This window comes from Canis aureus, chromosome 16 (genome assembly GCF_053574225.1).
Source record: "Canis aureus isolate CA01 chromosome 16, VMU_Caureus_v.1.0, whole genome shotgun sequence".
Lineage (NCBI taxonomy): Eukaryota > Metazoa > Chordata > Mammalia > Carnivora > Canidae > Canis > Canis aureus.
Window position 1 is genome coordinate 6,233,841 of NC_135626.1, and position 20,680 is coordinate 6,254,520.

Below are 20,680 nucleotides of genomic sequence, written 5' to 3' on the forward strand. Positions count from 1 at the left end.
TGCAGTTAGGTATCACCTGGGACCTCGGATGGCCTTCCGGCTCAACGCTATGCCTTTGAGTTGGTTGGAGGTAGGAGTGGTGTTCACTGTAGCCTCCATGTGCTAAAGAGGTGCCTACTGCCTTTTAGGAAGTAAGGGGTGCCCGGAGTGGTACAGGAGTGGGATGGGCGGAATGACTTCTGAGCTCCCCTTGGTGTCACAACCTCATTCAGACAAGCCGGCCAGCTGGGATACGTCTCAGGTCTTACAGAGATGTTCAGAGGAACTGGAGTAGGTTACGGGTCAGTCTTACCCAGCTTCTCAAATCTCCTGGGATCCCTGTTGATAATGAATATTCCCAGGCCCCAATCCCAGATCTACTGGGAAAGAAAATCTAGGATGGGCCTGTGCATTTTTAACATCTTTTCAGGTGATTCTTCAGGGAGATTACATTTGAGAACCACTCATTTTTACCATTCTCAAACTGAGAGGAATCTGTCAATTATTGTTTATGAAGCGCCTTTTGCTAAAGGAACTGCAGAAACGGCAGATGCTGCACAGCCCAGTGAGTCCCTGTTTGGGTGCTTCTGAGTCCCAGATCCCTGCTCCTGATACTCCTGATTCTACACCGGGCTCAGAACTGGGGTCAATGTAACTGTGCTCCCTTCTGGAATGGATCCTGGAGGAAGCAAGGTTGTTACTGCTGATGCCACATGCAGCATTCCTGAGAGTTGCTCATACCCGGACTGGTGCGAGATCAAGGATGATGGGGTTTCAGGCACGGGAGTGAAACCGCATAGCAGCTGGCCCTGGCAACTCTGCCCTGTGCAAACCCATTTGCCTTCGCCCGCCAGTTCTCTAGAATATACTTTATCACACAGTATTCTCTTTCTTTGGAAGGTCTTTGGCCAAAAATGATGAATTTTGAGCTGACTTGGTAAGGGCCAGGGGGAGAGGATGGAAATCATTGGGAGTAAGAGAAAACGAAGTTTACAGGAGGGCAGTGATGCTCCTCATGGAGCTGGGTGAGCTAGTTTCTGGCCACACTGTGGCCAAATGACACTGAGGGAGGCCCCTGCTGGAAAGCAGTACACTATCCACCTCCACACTCCACCCTGAGTTGCCCGAGTGGCCCCCACTCCCCCACACTGAGGCTGCAAGCAGAAAAACTGGCTGTCTCTTACCGGGCCATTTCCTTCGTCTCCTGCCGAGCAGTTGCCATCTTGATCATGTCCCTCAGCAGGGGCAGCCCCCCTTCTTTGATCAGCAGGGGGCAGTACTTGTCCGCTGCAGGGAGGGGCAGACAGGGGATCAGGCTGGTCTTCCAGCAGCCTGTGGCCCAGAACCCACCCTTGCTGTGAAGGATGCCCTGGGGTGGGGGTGTGTGGGGGTGAGGAGAGGGGAGTAGGGGGGTGGATACACAGGCCTGGGGGAGGGCAGTGAAGGCGCTGCTGCACCAGGGAACCGTCTGTTGGGATTCTTGGGTCCACTGGGGGAACAAGGGGTGAGTCCTTGAAAAAGGCTACTTTGGGACGCAGCCACATTTCTTTCTTTCCACAGCTCACCCCAAGGGAAGTAACAGCCATACTAGTGGCTTCTATCCTCTGAGAAGTTTTTGTAAAAATACAGATTCCCAAGCCCTGCCCTCAAGTATTCTGAATCAACAGACCCAGGAACCTGTATTTATTTGTTTTTTTTTTTAATTTTATTTATTTATTCATGACAGAGAGAAAGAGAGAGAGAGACAGGCAGAGGGAGAAGCAGGCTTTGTGCAGGGAGCCCGACGCGGGACTCGATCCTGGGTCTCCAGGATCACACCCCGGGCTGAAGGCGGCGCTAAACCACTGGGCCACTGGGGCTGCCCTGTATTTTTAACAATATACTACAAGGTGATTCTGGTGGCCAGCCAGGCTGGAACCAGCATTCCTTCCTATTATTGGGTGGTTTACGGTTCACACAAATAAAGCACATTCTAGTGCTCAGGATCCAGGGCTTTATGCTCCATGGAGAACATGGGCATTTCAGTGGAACACCACCACCCCTGCCCCTATGTAGTCAGAGCTACTTTTATGCTCTCCATTTTACAGATGAAAGAACTGAGGTTCAAAGGGATGAAGCAATTCATCCAAAGTCATTCTTGGTGCTTGTCCAAAGGAGTCTCAGCTCAGGGCTCTTTTGTCTATACTACAACAGTGCCTCTCTGAGGTCTGGTGCTGGTAGTCTGGTAACACTAACCTCAAGTAGTAATGAAAAAGGGTAATGCTTATTGAAGAGTTGGTATGGGTCAAGCACTGTTCCAATCACTTTACATACCTTATTTGACAGAAATCCCATTTTTATCCCATTTTAAAGATGAGGAAATTGAGGCACAGAGAGGTTGAGAAACCTGCTTAAAGTAACACAGCAAGTGGGAGAGCCATGGTTTGAAGCCAGGTATCTGCCCCCAGAGCCCGCACTCCGATTCACTCTGCCAGTTAACGGGACTGAGCAGGATCCAGGCCCCAGGCTGGGCGCTTTATGCTGGTTTTCTTTTCACATCAATCTTATGAGGTAGGCCTTAATCCTGTCCCCATTCTATGGAGGAAACTGAGGCCCAGAGAGGTTAAATAACCTCACATAACCAGTAGGAGAGAGAACGATGGTCAAACCTGTCCTGCCATCAAGCTCTCCTGGTGCTCTACCTTCTTTCTCTCCGTGCCAGAGCCACTTGGCAGAGGATGGTTCAGGCTCTTCTATGGGAGGATGGGATGCTCTTTGAGGAATAAAGTTAGAATTGGGGATGCCTGGGTGGCTCGGCGGTTGAGTGTCTGACCCAGCTCAGGGTGTGATCCTGGAGTCCCGGGATCGAGTTTTGCATCAGGCTCCCTGCGGGAAACCTGCTTCTCTCTCTGCCTGTGTCTCTGCCTCTCTCTCTGTGTCTCACGAATAAATAAATAAAATCTTAAAAAAAAAAAAGTTAGAATTGTTTTAAAGTCCTCTCCTGTTCCCTTGGAAGTCTGTTTCCTCAGGGGTTAGTTCTTTGAGTTGGTCTTACTCTGTCTTCCAGAAGGCCTGGAGATTTTTGACTATTCACTTATGTGGAAGCAGGCGGCATTAAGAAAGCTGTCTGGGAACTCTGGATGGGCTGTCTGGTCTGCTAGGCTTGCTTCTGGTGATGAGGCAGGCCCCACCATTATGCTGGACATGCCACAGATGCTGGAAAGGGGAGGGCTGTGCTCCTAGGCACAGACACCGGGGCCACCTCTCTTAGAACTCCTCACCCGGGTTATGAGCTCCCTGAGGACAAGTTGGCTCGCAACCAGGTGAGCATCCCTGTGTCTGAACAAAGGGCAAGTGTGTACTCACGGTAGACAGACACAAGGTTGTACAGGGCCCAGGTGGCCCAGTGCTGGCTGACAGGGGAGATGCCCTGGGGAAGGAGGCGAAGAATTGGCTCAAAGGACCTGTAGAAAGAGAGATCAAAGTCACTTCTAATGCCAGGGGGTGGGGGAGTGCATCTTCTCCTATTGGAGGGCTCTCCTCCCTGGAGGGTTCCACAGGCCACCCATGAGCAGGCTAGTAGGATGCAGCAGAGGCAGAGGCATCTGGCCTTCAGGCTCCACAGAGGGAGCTCGCTAGTGAGAGAGGTCAGGAGCATGGGCATGTAAGGGAGGTAGGAGGGACATAGATCAGGTGGTGTAGAAATAGGGGAGCTTGGCAAGGACGAGAGACCCATTCTTGGGGAGACAGAGAGAAGTACCCTGAGAAACAGAAGTGTGACTGTACTTCTTATAATGGCCTTTGCAGGCTATCTGGAGTCATGGTCTGAGCCTGAAAAATGTAAGTGCAAAGCCCCTGGGCCAGTGATTCCCCTTCACATTTCCTTGGGAACAGCTGTCACCAGAGCATCAGCAAAGCCACAGGGGTCCAATTCTCCCAATATGGGTTTTCAATGTCAATGTCAATCAGGACAAGATGGCTCATCCGCACCCAGAAAGTGACCCAGTCATAGAACAAGGAGAGAGACCCATGCCCTAGAAGACCTGACACTAGCTGCATTGTAAACAATTAAATCAGAGTAGAGGGAAACTGCTGGGAAGGGAGGCGCCACACTGTGAGCAGAGATTCTTTCCGGGAACGAGCTCATGAGTGGTTTCTGTTCTGTTTCCTAGAGTGTGTTTGTATTTTCCTCTTCTTTCTTCCCACAGGTAAACATGTCTCAAATGTTTGTCAATGGCAAACTTTGCATCCACACAGGTGTTGATGTGTGTGAAAGACGTGCCCAGCCTTATGGGTAAGATGTGTGCTGTGTGCTGTGCGTGAGCTTTGTGCCTCAGCGAGAGCTGTAAAGGGGACTAGAAGGAAGGCAGGAGGCTCTCCCCAGGCCTCGTTGGGCATGAGTGACCTGTCTCCCCATGGACCCCGCCCACACACCACCCCGCACCTGTAATTGATGTTTCTCCGAGAGTTGACATCCCAGCTCTGGATGGCTGCCCACATGCGCTCCTCCACCTCCTCTCGCTGGGGCTCACAGATGCCCCACGCCTCAGGCCCATCAAACATGATGTGGGAGAGTACGCCGCAGGCATTGTAGGAAACCTCGATCCCATCAGCCTTGCTCTCCAGCAGGTTGCTGCCAAGAAGAGAGAAAAATCCCTCCAAGTCCCTCTTCAGACCCCAGCTGCTGGACCCCAGCTTATAGACCAGATGCCAGAGGTATCACTGATTTCTCTATTATCCATACCCAAGTGACTTCTAAAGATCTGAGGTCGCTGAAGACACAGCTACAAGAGGATCATTTATGGAGGCTTGAAAGAAACCACATGTAGACACAAGGGGACATTTCTTTCTTTCTTTTTTTTTTTTTTTGCAAACACACGAGCATTTATTTACAAGCTCGAGCTTGGGTCCAAGTATACTCAACACAGCGGAGCAGGGACTTGGACGCAAGGGGACATTTCTAACAGAAACTTAGGCAGAGAGCAGTTGCTGCAGCTGAACACAGACCAGAGCCCTGAACATCCTGGCAGCCAAGGCAAAAAGAGAAAGGAAAGAAATACCCACCTGAAGACACTGATAAATTGGGAAGTCATTAGCTGAGGCCGCAGCTCCTTCACCTCTGCCACATTCCCCAAGAGTCCTAGCATATTCCGATGCAGTTCCTGCTTCTCTGGGAATTCCTGGCAAAATGAGAGCCAATGGGGCCACTTCAATTAGCACTTAGTGTCTGGTTTGATTTTTGTTTTGAAGTTCTGGTATTGTTAACCTAGAAACCTTATGGGTATCTGGCCATTCCAACCAGACAAAGAGGGGGAGCAACAGCCTGCCCTCATACCTTCTAGTGTACCTAGTACAGCACTGGGTATATACCATATGGATTTTTTTTTAAAGGTTTATTTATTCATGATAGACATAAAGAGAGAGAGAGAGGCAGAGACACAGGCAGAGGGAGAAGCAGGCTCCATGCCAGGAGCCCGACACGGACTCCGCGCCCTGGGCCAAAGGCAGGCGCCAAACCACTGAGCCATCCAGGGATCCCCTATACCATATGGCTTAAAATGGTGAGGACTCCTTGCTACAAAATCAAAGGCTGAGTCGAGATCTGACCTATAAACTTCCAACTAGGACAAATGTGGTTCTCTTTGCCAAAAACTCAAAATATTAGTTTAAGGGAAAATTTATAAAAACTAAAGTAAGAAAACGAGTTTTATTTATTTTTAGAATTGCTACTCCTTATTTTTTAAAAAGTAAGCTCTATGCCCAATGTGGGGCTTGAACTCACGACCCTGAGATCAAGAGTCACATGTTCTACCAATTGAGCCAGGCAGGTGCCCCAAGGATGAGTTTTAAAAGACTGTCCTACTGGTCAGAATGCTGTCCAGTGGACCCCGGCCAGACTGTGGGCAGTCTGAGAAATTGGTGCAGAGAATGATGGGACTGGGTTTTCCCTTGGAGGGAGGGCTCTAAGGAGGTGTGGGCCTGTAAGTCGGCCCCTGCCGCCCTTCTGTGGGAACCAGGGGGAGAGGGGTTGCTGATAGATCTGGCTGGTAGGATGCCTAAGGACAGAAGAGTGGCCATGTGGGTGGTTAAGGAGGCTGCTGCCACTGGAGATGGGCAGTACCTTCAGGCAGTCCAGGAATAGCTTCATGCCATTGAAATTGAGGAACATCTCGCAGTTGTCAGGTGTCTCGTCTGTGATGTTCCACAGGGCACTCCAGGAGAACTCCATCACCTGGTCACACTGAAGGGTGGGGGGTGCTCAGCATGGTTCACCTGGAGGGCCGTGCAGGCCCCTGGCACCCATGAGGGCATCCCCTGACAAAATATGGGTATCCTCCAGGGGCAAACCACCCCTTCTCAGGCTAGGGAAGGTCAGAGTGGCTTCATGAAGACTTGACTTACTATCTTGTCCAGCAGCTTCTTCTGAATCAGCTTCAGCATGGTCTGTGGACAAAGAAGAAAACTTGCTGGGGGGAATGGGGACACAGGCAGGGCTTGGCTCAAGAGCTACTGTGTCCCCCAAGAACCAAGATGGAGAGAGGAGAGTCAGCACTTCTACTCCTGGCTAATGCATCCTGACGAGACCAAATCTGCCTTATCTGGTCTGGGGGAGCTGTTTGAAGAGGTACAAACCACATAGACTTGGTCCCTAGCATCTGAAGGCCTGGGTGCTAGTCCCAGCTGCACCCTGGTTCCCCGTGTAGCTTTGGGTCTGGGCCCCCCCCCTCTGTGGGCTCCAGCCTGTCCAGTGACAAAGTAAAAGGAGGAGGCTAGATACTCCTTCCTCATTCTTTCCTTCTGTTCTTCAGCAAATACTTACCTCTCCACTGTGCATCCTAGGCCGCACACTAGGAAGTGCTGGGGATGGTGTGACGGGAGAAGGAACAAAGATGGTGTCTTTCCCTCCAGAACTCACAACCCACTGGGGAGGCCAATATTAAACAGACACTTAGTGAGAAAGACCTAACAGGGGACCTGGTCTGAGGAGCCAGGAGTGGCTTGGATGGTGGGAGACCCAATGGGCAGCTGGAGTGGCCAGGAGAAGGTGCCAGTGTGCTCTAGGCAGAGCAAATCTCTAGGGACATAAATCAGGTTCAAGGTGAGGAGAGTCTTTCTTTGGTCTAGCCTAAATCCAGCATGCAGTAGAGGGCTCTGGAAAAGGCTGGCTAGGAGGGAGGGAGAAAGGGGAGGCAGGGCAGCCCGAGGGCACGCACCACGACAAAGCCCATCTTCCCCACAGCCTCCTTGTGGTCATTGTCCACCTGGCAGACCAGGGCGTTGCACAGGTGCACAGCGATGCGCTGGATGGATTCATCCTGCCGCGTGGGGTTGAGGATGCTTAGCAGGAGCTCGTTGACCCGGCGGTACTGGAACTCCAGCTCCTCGGGGATGCTGAAGTTACAGAGGGTCAGGCAGCAGTTCCGCTGGACCTGGGCCGGGACACAAGTGAAGCAGTCAGGGTCAGACTGGGGGCTGGGCTTTATGGGGTGCTCTCAAGGCATGTGAGATCACCCAGAACTGTGGTGGTCTAGGAAGGCTTTCTGGAAGAGGAGACTCCAAGGCTTTTTTTTTTTTTAAATTAAAAAAAGAGTGAAATATAATCTTCATACATAAGAGGGCATAGAACACAAATGTGTAGTTTTACGAGCATTTATGACGCTAACAAGCTTTTCAGTAACCAGGTAACCACTACCTGGGTCAGGAAAATAGAATACTGCCAGCACCTGGAAGTCCCCATAGGTCCCCTCCTAGTCATCATCAGCCCATCTTCCACTATAGAGAACTACTCTCCCTGCTATTCTGTATGAAAGATTCTTTAGCATCTTGCTTATTGTTGTTCAACCATAGGTTTGCAAGATCAACTATGTTGTTCTGAATAGCTGAAGAGCATTCATTTTGGCACTGCATTAAGGTGCTTCGATTTATTCATCCATCCTGTTGTTGATGGACATCTGAGGGGGCTTCCGTGTTTGGCTACTTCAATGTCTCATGCATGCATCCTGGTGTCCATGCACATGGGCTTCTGGGTCACATGGCGTGCATGTCTTCAACTTGACCACAACTCCAGACTGTTCACCAAAGTGGCTGTACCAGTTTACGGTCCCAGTGGCAGAGTAGGAGGCCTAACACGGCTGGACATCTTTGATTTCTTTTCTTTTTTTTAAATCATCCAAGACCTAATAGCCACTTAATTTTTTAAAAGATTTTATATATGAGAGATACAGAGAGAGAGGCAGAGACACAGGCAGAGGGAGAAGCAGGCTCTACGCAGGGAGCCCGATGTGGGACTCAACCCCAGGTCTCCAGGATCACACCCTGGGCTGAAGGCAGGTGCTCAACCGATGAGCCACCCAGGTGTTGTCTGTGGGCTTTTAAATTTTTTTTCAAGTATTCTCGGAGCATTTGCCTGTAATTTAATTTCTTTCCATCCTTTCTTGTTAGATTTGGGGAGATCATTGTATTTTATTAATTACATAATTTATAATTTATTTATTTCTTTTAAAAATTATTTATTTATTTATTTATTTATTTATTTATTTATTTATTCATGAGAGACACACACAGAGAGAGGCAGAGACACAGGCAGAGGGAGAAGCAGGCTCCATGCTGGGAGCCTGATGTGGGACTCAATTCCGCAACTCCAGGATCATGCCCTGGGCAGAAGGGAGGCGCTCAACCGCTGAGCCACCCAGGCATCCCTAATTATGTAACTTAGAGATGTATCACCCTTAGTTATCTCTTTTTTCCCCAAAATATATATATATTTTTTAATTTGAGAAAAAAATGTATTTTAAATTACAAGAGCTAATACTTATTCACTATAAACGTTCAAGTAGTAGTATTTGAGTGAAAAGTTAAAGTCTCTCACTTTATTCCCTAGAAGTAATGGCTGTTAAAAGTTTGGTGCACATTCTTCTAGATTTTTCTATTATGCACATGCAAATATATACTTGGGGGAGAGGAGACGGAAAAAAAAGATATTATATATATTGGTCCAAAACTTTTCACTTATCAATATACAGTGGACATTTTTTCACACTGTGTGGATGGACTGTATGTTACTTTTCCAGGTCCCTATTGCTAAAACATTCTGGTTTTCTCTAATTTTCTTTAATTTAAAAAGGTGGATGTATTATATATTTTTCCTCTAAAAACATTTGAATTGTGGAATACATAGGCCCAAAGATAAATGCATTTACAGTTTTGGCAAATTCTGCCAGTTGTTCATACCTTACCAGTGGGAAGTAGGCAAAAGTGCTCTCTACGGACTCCCGTCAATATTGGGGACCATTGGTCTCTTGAAATGAAATGTGATCTATCATTATTTTAATTTTCATTTCTCTGATAGGGTTTAAAGATTTTATTTATTTATTCATGAGAGACACAGAGAGAGAGAGAGAGAGAGAGAGAGAGGCAGAGACACAGGTGGAGGGAGAAGGAGAAGCAGGCTCCCTGCGGGGAGCCCAATGCAGAACTCCATTCCAGGACCCCTGGGATCATGACTTGAGCCCAAGGCAGATGCTCAACCACTGAGCCACCCAGGCGCCCCTGACAGAGTTTATTATTTTGTTTGGGAGTCTTCAACTAGCATTTTTTTCCCCAAAAAAGACACCCCTTTTTCCTGGTTATAAAATCAATCTCAACGTAGAAAATAGCTACTCTAAACCCTGGAGTTTAAAGGCATTGGAAAAGCAGGTCTTCTCATCCTTGCAGAGGCTATATATCTCTACCAAAGCCTTGCTGGAGGTTAATTCGAGAATACATCCCAAATGCTTTAAAAATACACCTATCCATTCATTGCTTGGGCAATTCCACTTTTAGTCATGTATTTGAAGGATAATCAATGGAGTATAGTCAGCAAAACCTTATTTGAAATAGCAAATAATAAGAAAGTAACCTAAATATTCAACCACCCAGGCTGATTCAGTAACCGGAGCCTGGGCCAATGGGGATAGGGCTTGGCCACTGCCTCCCAGCTCTAGCGCACAGTTGGCACCAGAGCGGCCTTCCCTGGGTGAGGATACTGAACACTCTGCTGACAACAACAACTAGAAAACAATGGTTAGACCCAGCTGTGAGGGGGAGGCGAGCTGGACTGTGAACAACTCTCACTCTGTAGTTAACACATTTTCATATTACGGCTGACCCTCGAACAACCTGACAGTTGGGGCACTGGCCTCCTCCCCACCCACTCCCTTGCAGCTGAAAATCCGCTTGTAACTTCTGACTCCCCCCAAAACTTCACCACTAATAGCCTACTGTGGACTTCAAGAACCCCTTACTGATAAGCATCAATGGCCAATTAGCATATTTTGTGTATTGTATGTATCATGTACTGTAGTCTTATAATAAAGTAAGCTAAAGTAGGGATCCCTGGGTGGTGCAGCGGTTTGGTGCCTGCCTTTGGCCCAGGGCACGATCCTGGAGACCCAGGATCGAATCCCACATCGGGCTCCCGGTGCATGGAGCCTGCTTCTCCCTCTGCCTGTGTCTCTGCCTCTCTCTCTCTCTGTAACTATCATAAATAAATAAATTAAAAAAAAAAAGATTAAAAAAAAAAGTAAGCTAAAGTAAAGAAAATGTGAGAAAATCATAAGAAAGAGAAAATACATTGGCATTGTACTGTATTGTCAAATAAAATCTGCATCCAGGGGCACCTGGGTGGCTGTTGGTTAAGCATCCAACTCGATTTTAGTTCTGGTCATGATCTCAGGGTCATGAGATCAAGAGCTCTGCATGGGATTCTGTGCTGGGCAGAGCCTGCCTGAGAGTTTCTCACACTCTCTTCCTATGCCCCTCCCTCTGCTCCTGCTTGATTTCTCTCAAGTAAAAAAATAAATCTTTTTTTTTTTTTCAGGCGGAGCCTTTGTGGCTCAGTTGGTTGAGCGTCTGACTCTTGATTTCTGCTCAGGTCATAATCTCAGGAATCTAGGGATGAGCCCTGCATTGGGTTCTGTGCTCAGCATGGAGTCCACTTGTCCCTTTCCTTGCTCCTTCCTCTGCTCTTTCTCCCCCCACCATACATAAATAAATAAAATCTTAAAAAAAAAAAATCTGCATCTAAGTGGACCCGCACGGTTGAAACCCATGTGGTTCAAGGGTCAATGGTACTTGAATTTGTTTTCTCAGCATTAGGTGTCTTACTTTTGAAAATAGAAAATAAATATTATTTTAAAAATTCTGTTGTAAAAACGTTTGTGAAATGGGAGATGTTCACAGTCATAAGACACGATGAAATAAAAATCTATGTTATGCAAACAGTAAGTGCAGAATGACCCCATCTACTAAATAAACATGCACAGGCTAAATCCAGAACAACAGGTATCCAACATCAATAGTGGCTATCTCTGGGTGGCGGGATTTTTTTTTTCCTTTATATATGTAATTATAAATTTTCTAAGGTAAAAATTTTTGTCACTTTTATAATAAAATCAGCTATTGGAAAACAATCCCCCACCCAGCAGAGCGTTACTGGGCAGAAGGGCTGAGGAGTCAGCCTGAGCAGAGGAACAGGGTCCCTGAGTGGAGGGTGGCAGTGGGTAATGGACTGGTCAGGTGGGGACTGGTCAGGTGGGGCCAGGTTACAGGGTCTTGAATGTCAGGTCCCAGAGTCTGGGAGTGAGCAGTGGGTAAGAGGGGTGGGGGTGGGGGCAGTACAGAGCCAGGCAAAAAAGGGTTCGAACAAGCATGGCCTCATGAGGGACTAGGTTTGTGAGGCTGGGACACAGGGTGAACAGGAGGAGGGGTGGCTGGGCCAGAGCATGCAGGGCCATAGTGGGCAGGGGGCTCACCGTCACCTCCTGGTAGGATTCCATGCCATTCAGCACCACCTGGATGACCTGTCGGCGCAGCTTGATGCTCTGCTCTGAGCGGTACTCGGAATTGGTCAGGTAGAAGAGGGCAGCGCTGCCTGTGACTTGAATGTTCTTGTCATACTTGTGGCACTTGAGGGCTGTGATGACCAGCTATATGAAGACAGGGTAGGCCTGGGTTGGCAAGTCCTGTTAGAGTTGTGCAAGGCCAGGCCTAGGGCTCTGCAAGTGGGCCTGGAGAGGTCCTCTGGGGTACAGCTTTCCCCAATCCTGTTCTCTGAGAGCAGAAGTGAGGGCTGGGGGCAGAGACTAGGGCAGGGCCACAGTTCTGGGAAAAAGACAGTGCTGGAATAAGGCCCTGCAGGCCTGGGGTTCAGGGGGGTAGGACTGCTCCTGTCCTGGGGAAGAGGTGCAGAGAAGAGATGGGGGCTCTGGGCACACAGCTCAACCAAGTCCAACACCTGCCAAGTGGGGATGGACAGGAGACCGAGGACCCCCAGGGCTGAGGCTGACCTTCAAGGCCCGAAGAAGCTGGTTGCAACGTTCGATACGCGCGATGTCAAAAAGCAGGTTGATGGCCCGTGAGGTAATCTCAGGCCTGTGCTCCGTATAGGCCTCTATGGCATTCAGCACCTGCTCCTCGTTTTTGTCACCACTTACCTGGAAATGGAACATGCTCAAAACCACCAGGAAGAAGCTAACTGGGGGATCCCCAGATGCCAGCTCCATCTCTAGGTCCAGGGCAGACACCTTGGGGCCCCCATCCCGCCCCCTTCCCTGGTCCCAGGGCTCCCTATGCCTCCCCTCCCCGACTCCCTTTCTCACTTTGTAGGCGGGAATGTGTGTGAGGCGGCACAGAGAGGTCTCGAAGAGCCCTAGGAACTGCAGTGGCCTCTTCAGGGCCCGGAAAGGCATGATGCTGCTCTTGGAAGGCTCAATGCTGGGGGAAGAGGGTGTCAGGGTCAGTGGCGTATGGACTGGGGCTGCCCTGGGTTTAGGAGAGCTTCTCCTTGGGGGTAACTAAGCATTTACTTGGGGCCCTCTTCTAGGCCTTCCTGCCTCATCTTTTTTTTTTTCCTGCTTTTTAAGGACAGAGGACATAGATCCACACCTCCTGATGGAAGGGTAGCAAGGTCACATTGTATAACATGTGGGATGGGAGATATTGTTGCAGCCATCTTTGGAAAATACTATGTACCATTCTAGTGAGGATGTATTATTACCTTTATGTAAAGTTCAACCAACAATCATGAAGAGACACACCAATCAACCAAACCCTGTGAAAGTATGGCTGGGGGTACGGCTTATAGCCAATTATAGCTGGATGGGTTTAAATCAGATCTCTCAACCAAACAAGCCAGGAAGTAACCTATCTGCTGTGAAACCTAATACATGGCAGATACTGCTGGCCCATCCAGTCACCACCCATCTCTAGCCAGTCTGAGCATCCTAATTTCCTGGTCACTCCTTAAGCTTGTACCTTCCAGCCTTTGTGTATGCTGTTCCTTCTGCTGGGATACCTTTCCTCTGGCAAACTCAGGAGCTTTCAGGACAGCTTGGATGTCATTCCTCCTTCCTCCATCCTGATCCTCAGGGCAAACCCACAGCCCTGTGCCTCCCCTACTGCGGTCCTAATAATGGCTCCTCTATCCCTACTAGTTCATACAGACTCAAAAGGGCAGGGCCTGATTCATTTCTTTATCTCCAGCACCCAGCATAGGACCTGGCATAGGGATGCTTGTTGGACACCCTGCTGGCAACCATGGCAGGTGGGTCCCCACCTAGTCTGCCCTGCCTCTTCGTCCATCTTAGAGATGCTGCAGTTCTCCAGGATCATGTGGCCAGAGATGTCCAGGGACATCAGGTTCCCCAGCTTTTGCACAAAGAGGCTCAGCACCTTGCGAGTCAGCTTGAACTTGTAGTAGCTGGAGAGGCGGTCTCGGGAGATGTCCAGGTGTCTGGAGATTGGAGTGGGGGTCACAGGTCAGGAGCTGGACACAGGTTGGGGCTGCCTCAGAGACCCTTGCTCCTTCAGCCCATGCCACAACTGCTCCAGGGCATTCTGGGGGAGAACCTGCTGGCACCCTAAGGCCCTGAACAGCCTTGATGCAGCCAAAACACTGGGTTTAAGAAGGGGACTGCATCTTCCAAGCCCACTCCTGCCCAGCCAGGGGCTCCCAAGCCTCCTGGGACTGCCAACCCCCACCTCTCCATCCCTACCCCAGTGAGCTCTGGGCCAGCAGCTCACCGCAGCTTGTGCAGCTGGACGATGACCCGGATGTGGTCGTCTGACAGGTCCATGTTGTAGAGTACAAGGGACACCAGGCTGTCTTTCCACTGGGTCAGGAAGGCCGCATCGCTCGTCTGGATGCCCGAGAGGTCCAAGGCAGCCAGGGAGTTAAGTGGCCGTAGCAGGGACTCCACAGGGACCCCATCGATCATGCGGCCCAAGTTGAGGAAGCGTAGGCGGCTAAAGCCCTCAAAGGTAAAGTCCTTGACCAGCACCTGGCAGGTGGGGTTGACGAGGCACTCGTCTTCACAGCCCCCTGGGTTCTCCTCCTCGTAGAAAATGTTTGCACAGCCGAAGAGGCTCAAGGACACCAGGGTGTGGCTAAAGCTCCTCAGCGTCTGCAGACTCTTGGCGGATAGCTTCTCGCAGTTGGTCAAGTACAGCTCTACCAGGTCCTAGCAGCAGGCACAGCTCTGTTATTGCCACAGCCTCTCCCCACCCTCCAGGCCTGGCCCCAGACCACAGGTGGGCTCGCAGAAGGGCATGCACAAGGTAGGGGAGCGCCCAATTCTTGTGCTGGAGGGGAGCGCCCCGGCCCCGGACTCACTGACTGCCTCAGGCTGGCCTCCCCATGCCCATCCCCACTAGCTGGTGACGCAGGTCTCACCTGCTTGCGGATGGCCTCCAGGTCCTGGTCCTGCACCAGGTCCTCTCGGAGATGGATCCGGGTGAGGCGGGTGCTTCGGGGGTCAGAGAAAAGGCTGAAGAAGCTCTCATGCGGCTCAAAGTTGCAGGCGGCATTGACCAGCTCCACGTACCTGGGAGGGAAGAAGGCCTGGCTAGTGGGAAGGGCCCAGGGACCCTCATCCTCAAGGCTCGGCACCAGCCCTCCTATCTCTGAAACCTTCCCTCATCACTAGTCAGTAACTTCCATCTCCATCCCCTACCCCTCTTTCTAACAGTACCTGAGTGGATCCTGATCTCCCTGCAGGTAAGACGAAGAGTGGCCCCAGGCACGAGGAGAGCAAAGTTGATGAAGGGACCTCTAATCAAGAGCAAATCCTAAACTCTTCTTCCTCAAACTGTACACATCTATTACAAACATACACGTCCATACTCCTCATCTTTAAACCAGCTTCCTTGATCAGCCCCTCCCAGGACCCTTTTTAACAGGAAGATTAAGCCAAGGGGTTTAACACTTCCAGCTGGGTATAGGACAAGCGCCCAATAAGACCCTGTTTGAGATGACAGTTGATGCAAGAATCTCGGTCTGGTGGTTTTGGAGTCAAACATTCTGGAATCTAAATCCTGGCTTGGCTGTTCATTACCTGGGCAACTTCACACAAGTCATGGAACTTCCCCAGACTTTAGTTTTTTCATTTGTAAAATGGACATAACTCTGGTCTGCAAAGCATCCAAGCAAGTGCCTGATCCACCTTAAATGCTCAGAACATGCTTACAAGTTGGGCTCTGTCCTTAGATCACATAAAAGTTCCCACTTTTTTTTCTTTTCTTTTTCAGATTTATTTTATTTATGTTTTTCAGATTTATTTATTCATTTTAGAGAGAAAGTGAGCAAGCAAGGGGAGGGGCAGAGGGAGAGGGAGAGAAGCAGACTTCTTGCTGAGCATGGAGTCCAATGTGGGGCTCAAGTTCATAGTCCTGAGATCATGACCTGAGCCAAAATCAAGAGTCAGCTGCTCAATCGACTGAGCCACCCAGGCACCCCTAAAAATAAAATATTTAAAAAACAAAATAAAATAGAGGGTGCCTGGGTAGCTTAATTGAGCCCCTTGTCAGGCTCTGTACTCTGTGAGGAGTCTGCTTGGTCTCTCTCTCTCTCTCTCCTGCCCCTCCTGCTCATGCTCTTTCTCTCTCAAATAAATAAATAAATCTTAAGAAAAAAAAAGATTTTATTTTTAAATAATCTCCACCCCTAGCATGAAGCTCAAACTCATAACCCCAAGATCAAGAGTCATACGCTCCACCAACTGAGCCAGCCAGGCACCCCACAAGTTCCCACTTTTATATGCAACTGTTTGCTCTAACAATTTCCTTTCTGGGCATCCAGACTGAACTTCCTGAGGTGAGTGAAAGTGTATCCTATTGCTAGGACCCTCTAATAGTGAGGAGTCCCTTGGAGGGTCCACACAAAGATTTTCTGAATGATTTGATTCCTGGTCATGGATCCATTATTTGTTATCAGTACACACACAGGCATATACACACATATGGATCAGCACAGAACTCCTTTGTTTATTATGCAGGTTGCTTTTAATTTTCTTTAAAAAAATTTCATTTATTTATTTGAGAGAGAGAGCAGAGCAAGTGAGAGAGAGAGCACGAGCCAGGGGGAAGGATGGGGGAGAATGAGAAGCAGGCTCCCTGCTGAGCAAGGGAGCCCATTGTGGGGCTCAATCCCAAGACCCTGGGTTCATGACCTGAGCCAAAGGCTCTGATCTCTCATAGATGTAATGCGCACTTGCAATTATATACTCAAACACACCCCGTGCTGCAGATGCCCATGTGTGTATATACCCATTCCTAAACACGCACACCCCTCCACACACATACCAACATGCACACATGTAACTTTATGGTTATGAATATACCAGTGTTCTCCTGCGCCCACTGATACCCAAGGGCATGCACACCCTGTCACACATGTGTATCCATAGCCACATCCCCGCCTAGTGCACTTGACGGTCTCAGAGCCTCCACATTCTGTCAAGCTAAGACTCATGGCCGTGCCCCAGCCCCCCGCCTGCTCACTCATTGACAAGCCGGTCGCAGATCTCGCTGGGCAGGAAGATGTCTGGATGTAGTCGCAGAGTCTCCTTTTCCAGCAGGTAGCCCAACGTGCCATCCAGGTTGCGCAGGCAGAAGTCGGTGCAGAGGGCCATAAGGGACTCGGGGGTGTCAGACGCCATGCTGGGGGAGGCAGATGGACAGATCTAGGACAGGGGCCCCTAGGGGCAGTGGTGACTCCTCAGCACTCACAGGATCATTGGCAGAACCACAGCCTGGGAAACAAGAAGCAGCTAAGTGAGCCCCACATAAAAGTCACAACCACCGGCTGCCCTATGCCCACTCTCTAAGTAGGGAAACTGAGGAAATGTCATACTCAAATTAGCAGCTTAGCAGAAGCATGCCCCAGGGCTCCTGATTCCTTCCCTGCTCCCCTCTGCTATGCCACTAGCTATGTGTGCTTTGACCTGCAAAAAGCAAGGGGCCTTGTCTAAACATTTTTATCCCTTCACAGTGTCTGTGGGCAGACATGCATGTGCTGGGGATTCAACGTCTGGGTGAGGATAACAGGGTCTTTCATTAACAGTGACATTGGTGTGTCCCATACTATGTAACCTAATCCATAAACAGCTGTCACTGTGTAAACATTCCATATATACCAGGGCCTTATAGACATGTTGTCACTGAATCTGTAGAGGATTAAGAATGGAGGATCCTCCCAAGAGAAGTGAAATAGATGTCCACATAAAAAATTATACATTAATGTTCACAGCAGTATTATTCATAATAGCCAGAAAGTGGAAACTCTTTCCATCAACTGATGCATGGATAAACAGAAGTGATCTATCCATATAATGGAATATTATTCAGCCATAACAGGAATGAGGTATTGACACCTGTTACAACATGGACAGACCTTGAAAACACTGTGCTAAGTGAGAAAAACCAAACAAAAGGCCATATATTACATGATTCCATTTATATGAAATGTTCAGCCCAAATGGGTGAAGCTGTAGAGACAGAAATAGATTAGTGGCAGCCTAATAGATTAGTGGCAGCTGGGGGGTAGTGAGGAATGGAGAATGACTGCTAATGGGTAGAGTTTCTTCTGGGGTGATAAAAATGTTCGAAAATTGATTATGGTAGCAGTCACACACTCTGAATATACTAAAAATCACAGAATTATCTATGTTAAATAGGTATACTGTATGGTATAGGAACTGTAGCTCAATAAAACTGTTATTAAAAAACTAAAGTTAGGGGGTGCCTGGCCGGCTCAGTCAGAAGAGCATGTGACACTTGACTTGGGGTTGTGAGTTCGAGCCCCACCTTGGGCATAGAGACAATAGAACAAAAAAAAAAAAAAGAAAGAAAAGAAAAGTCGAGGCACGTGGCTGGCTCAGTTGGTGGAGCATGTAACTCTTGATCTTGGGGTCATGAGTGTAGAGATTACTAAAAAAAAAAAAAAAAAAAAAAGCCTTAAAAAAAAACAACAACAACAACAACAACCCCTAAAGTTTCCTACTATCTTCATGACCTCGAGCTAGGTAAAGATTCCTTAAATAAGACTCATAAAGGAAAAATTATAAAGCAATCTGCATTGAAGTGAAGAAACTCTGTTCATACATACACAAAAATTAATTGAAGATGGACCACAGACCTATATGTGAAGGGTAATACAACAAGGTTTCTTAATTTTTTTTTTTTAAATTTATGATAGGCACACAGTGAGAGAGAGAGAGAGGCAGAGACACAGGCAGAGGGAGAAGCAGGCTCCACGCACTGGGAGCCCGACGTGGGACTCGATCCCAGGTCTCCAGGATCGCGCCCTGGGCCAAAGGCAGGCGCTAAACCGCTGCGCCGCTGCGCCACCCAGGGATCCCCTACAACAAGGTTTCTAGAAGAAAACATGGGAGTCTATCTTATGATTTTAGAGTAGGCAATCATTTCTTAAACAAGGTACAAAAAACCCCTAGAAACCACAAAGAGAAATTAATTGTACTGCCTTAAAACATAACACTCCGTCCATCAGAAGATATTATTAAGAAAGAGAAAGGATAAGCCATAGACTAGAAGATATTTCCAATAATATATCCATCAAATGACTCATATTCAGTATGTATAAACATTTTCTTTTTTTTTAAAGATTTTTTTTTAATTTTATTTATTTATTCATAGAGATGCAGAGAGAGAGAGAGAGAGAGAGAGAGGCAGAGACACAGGCAGAGGGAGAAGCAGGCTCCATGCAGGGAGCCTGACGTGGGATTCGATCCAGGGTCTCCAGGATCATGCCCTGGGCTGCAGGCGGCGCTAAACCGCTGCGCCACCGGGGCTGCCCTATATAAACATTTTCTACAAATCTTTTTTTTTTTTTTTTTTAAGATTTTGGGAATTTCTACACCCATTATGGGGCTTGAACTCACAACCCTAAGTTATATGCTCTACCGACTGAGCAAGCCGGGTGCTTCCAAATTATTTTTTCAAAAGATTTATTTATTAATTTGAGAGAGAGAGAGAGAATGTGCACGCACATTTGTGCACACACACAAGTGAGCAGGGTGAGGTGCGGAGGAAGAGGGAGAATCCCCAGCAGACTCCCCACTGAGCACAGAGCCCATCCCAGGGCTTGATCTATGAATCCTAAGGTCATGACCTGAGCTGAAATCAAGAGTCAGATGTTTAACCAACTGAACTACTCAAGCAACTCTTCCAAACTGTTTTTAAAAGGACATAGCATTCAACTAAAAAATGAGCAAAAGACATATGGACATCTAGAAAAGGACTCAGCTTCATTAGTATCAGTAAAACCACCTGAGGTACTATTTTCCATCCACCAGAATGGCTCAACTGGAAACAATCCAGGCAATAACAAGCCTGTGCTGTGGTGAAGATGGAACAATGGGATGTCACCCAAGCTGTGGGTGGGAGTGCAAACTGGTGTGGATTGACAATATAACAGAATACTGTGTGACACTATCTTCTAAAGCTGAATATGCACATATGTTCAATGTCCAGAAATTCCAAACCTAGGCATACACCCAACAGAGATACACATATACATGTTCCCCCAAAGACACAAACTAGAATGTTTAGAGAAGCATTATTCAGAATAGCCAAAACCAGAAAAGAGTCTGAATGCCCCTGACGTTAGAATGAATAATTACGGTATACTCACTAATGAAATTTCTTTTTTAAGATTTATTTATTTATTTATGACAGACACACAGAGAGAGAGGCAGAGACACAGGCAGAGGGAGAAGCAGGCTCCACACAGGGAGCCCGATGCGGGACTCGATCCCGAGTCTCCACGATCACACTCCAGGGTGAAGGCAGCGCTAAACTGCTGGGCCATCGGGGCTGCCCCTCACCAATGAAATTAAGGGAAATAAGAACATACAAATGATTGTTAACACAACAGCTTGGATGAACCTCCCAATGTTTAGTGAAAGGAGTTAGGTACAAAAGAGCATATAACATATTACACACTGAATGAATCCATTCATGTTTTACTCCATTGAGTTAAGAAAGCAACAACAGAATAATCTGATCTATGGTAATAGAAGATAGGACTGCAGTTACTTTGTGGATTTGGCTGGGTGCTGAGAAGCTTCTAGTCCCTCATCTGAGTGCTGGATATACAGGTATGTTCACTTTGGGAATATCTGGGACCTGTATATTATGATGTGTGATTTTAAAAAATGTATAATTCAATAAAAGTTAAGAAAATGACCTGAACACCAAAGAGGTCCACATTTAGATGGGGCTGGAGTTCATTAAGTGATGCTGAGAGTGTAGCTCCTCAGCGACAAGTGGCTGAGAGAGAATGAAAACTGAACCTTCACATTCGAAGTGAGTGAACAAGATCGAAAACAATCAACCATTTACAGAACCAAAGAAAGTAAGGAATTAATCCAAACTATCTTCCTCCCAG

General features: G+C 48.0%; 1 protein-coding gene across 4 annotated transcripts in view; it reads right to left on the bottom strand.

The window, feature by feature from the left end:
• ZER1 (zyg-11 related cell cycle regulator) overlaps window positions 1–20,680 on the bottom strand; it is a 30,723-nt gene that overhangs the window by 2,264 nt on the left and 7,779 nt on the right. For 2 of the 4 annotated variants that reach the window (XM_077850939.1, XM_077850940.1), the window contains exons 2-15: window positions 16,774–17,024; window positions 14,669–14,819; window positions 14,020–14,456; window positions 13,553–13,729; window positions 12,597–12,711; window positions 12,285–12,431; window positions 11,751–11,924; window positions 7,173–7,388; window positions 6,361–6,402; window positions 6,080–6,199; window positions 5,023–5,138; window positions 4,403–4,591; window positions 3,325–3,422; window positions 1,164–1,266 (exon numbers count right to left, since the gene is read on the bottom strand). In XM_077850939.1, the coding sequence (XP_077707065.1) occupies window positions 1,164–1,266; window positions 3,325–3,422; window positions 4,403–4,591; window positions 5,023–5,138; window positions 6,080–6,199; window positions 6,361–6,402; window positions 7,173–7,388; window positions 11,751–11,924; window positions 12,285–12,431; window positions 12,597–12,711; window positions 13,553–13,729; window positions 14,020–14,456; window positions 14,669–14,819; window positions 16,774–16,931 (2,243 nt within the window). In that variant the 5' untranslated portion in view covers window positions 16,932–17,024. The remainder of the gene's footprint in view (window positions 1–1,163; window positions 1,267–3,324; window positions 3,423–4,402; window positions 4,592–5,022; window positions 5,139–6,079; window positions 6,200–6,360; window positions 6,403–7,172; window positions 7,389–11,750; window positions 11,925–12,284; window positions 12,432–12,596; window positions 12,712–13,552; window positions 13,730–14,019; window positions 14,457–14,668; window positions 14,820–16,773; window positions 17,025–20,680) is intronic. The other 2 variants (XM_077850941.1, XM_077850942.1) reach the window with 2 other exon arrangements.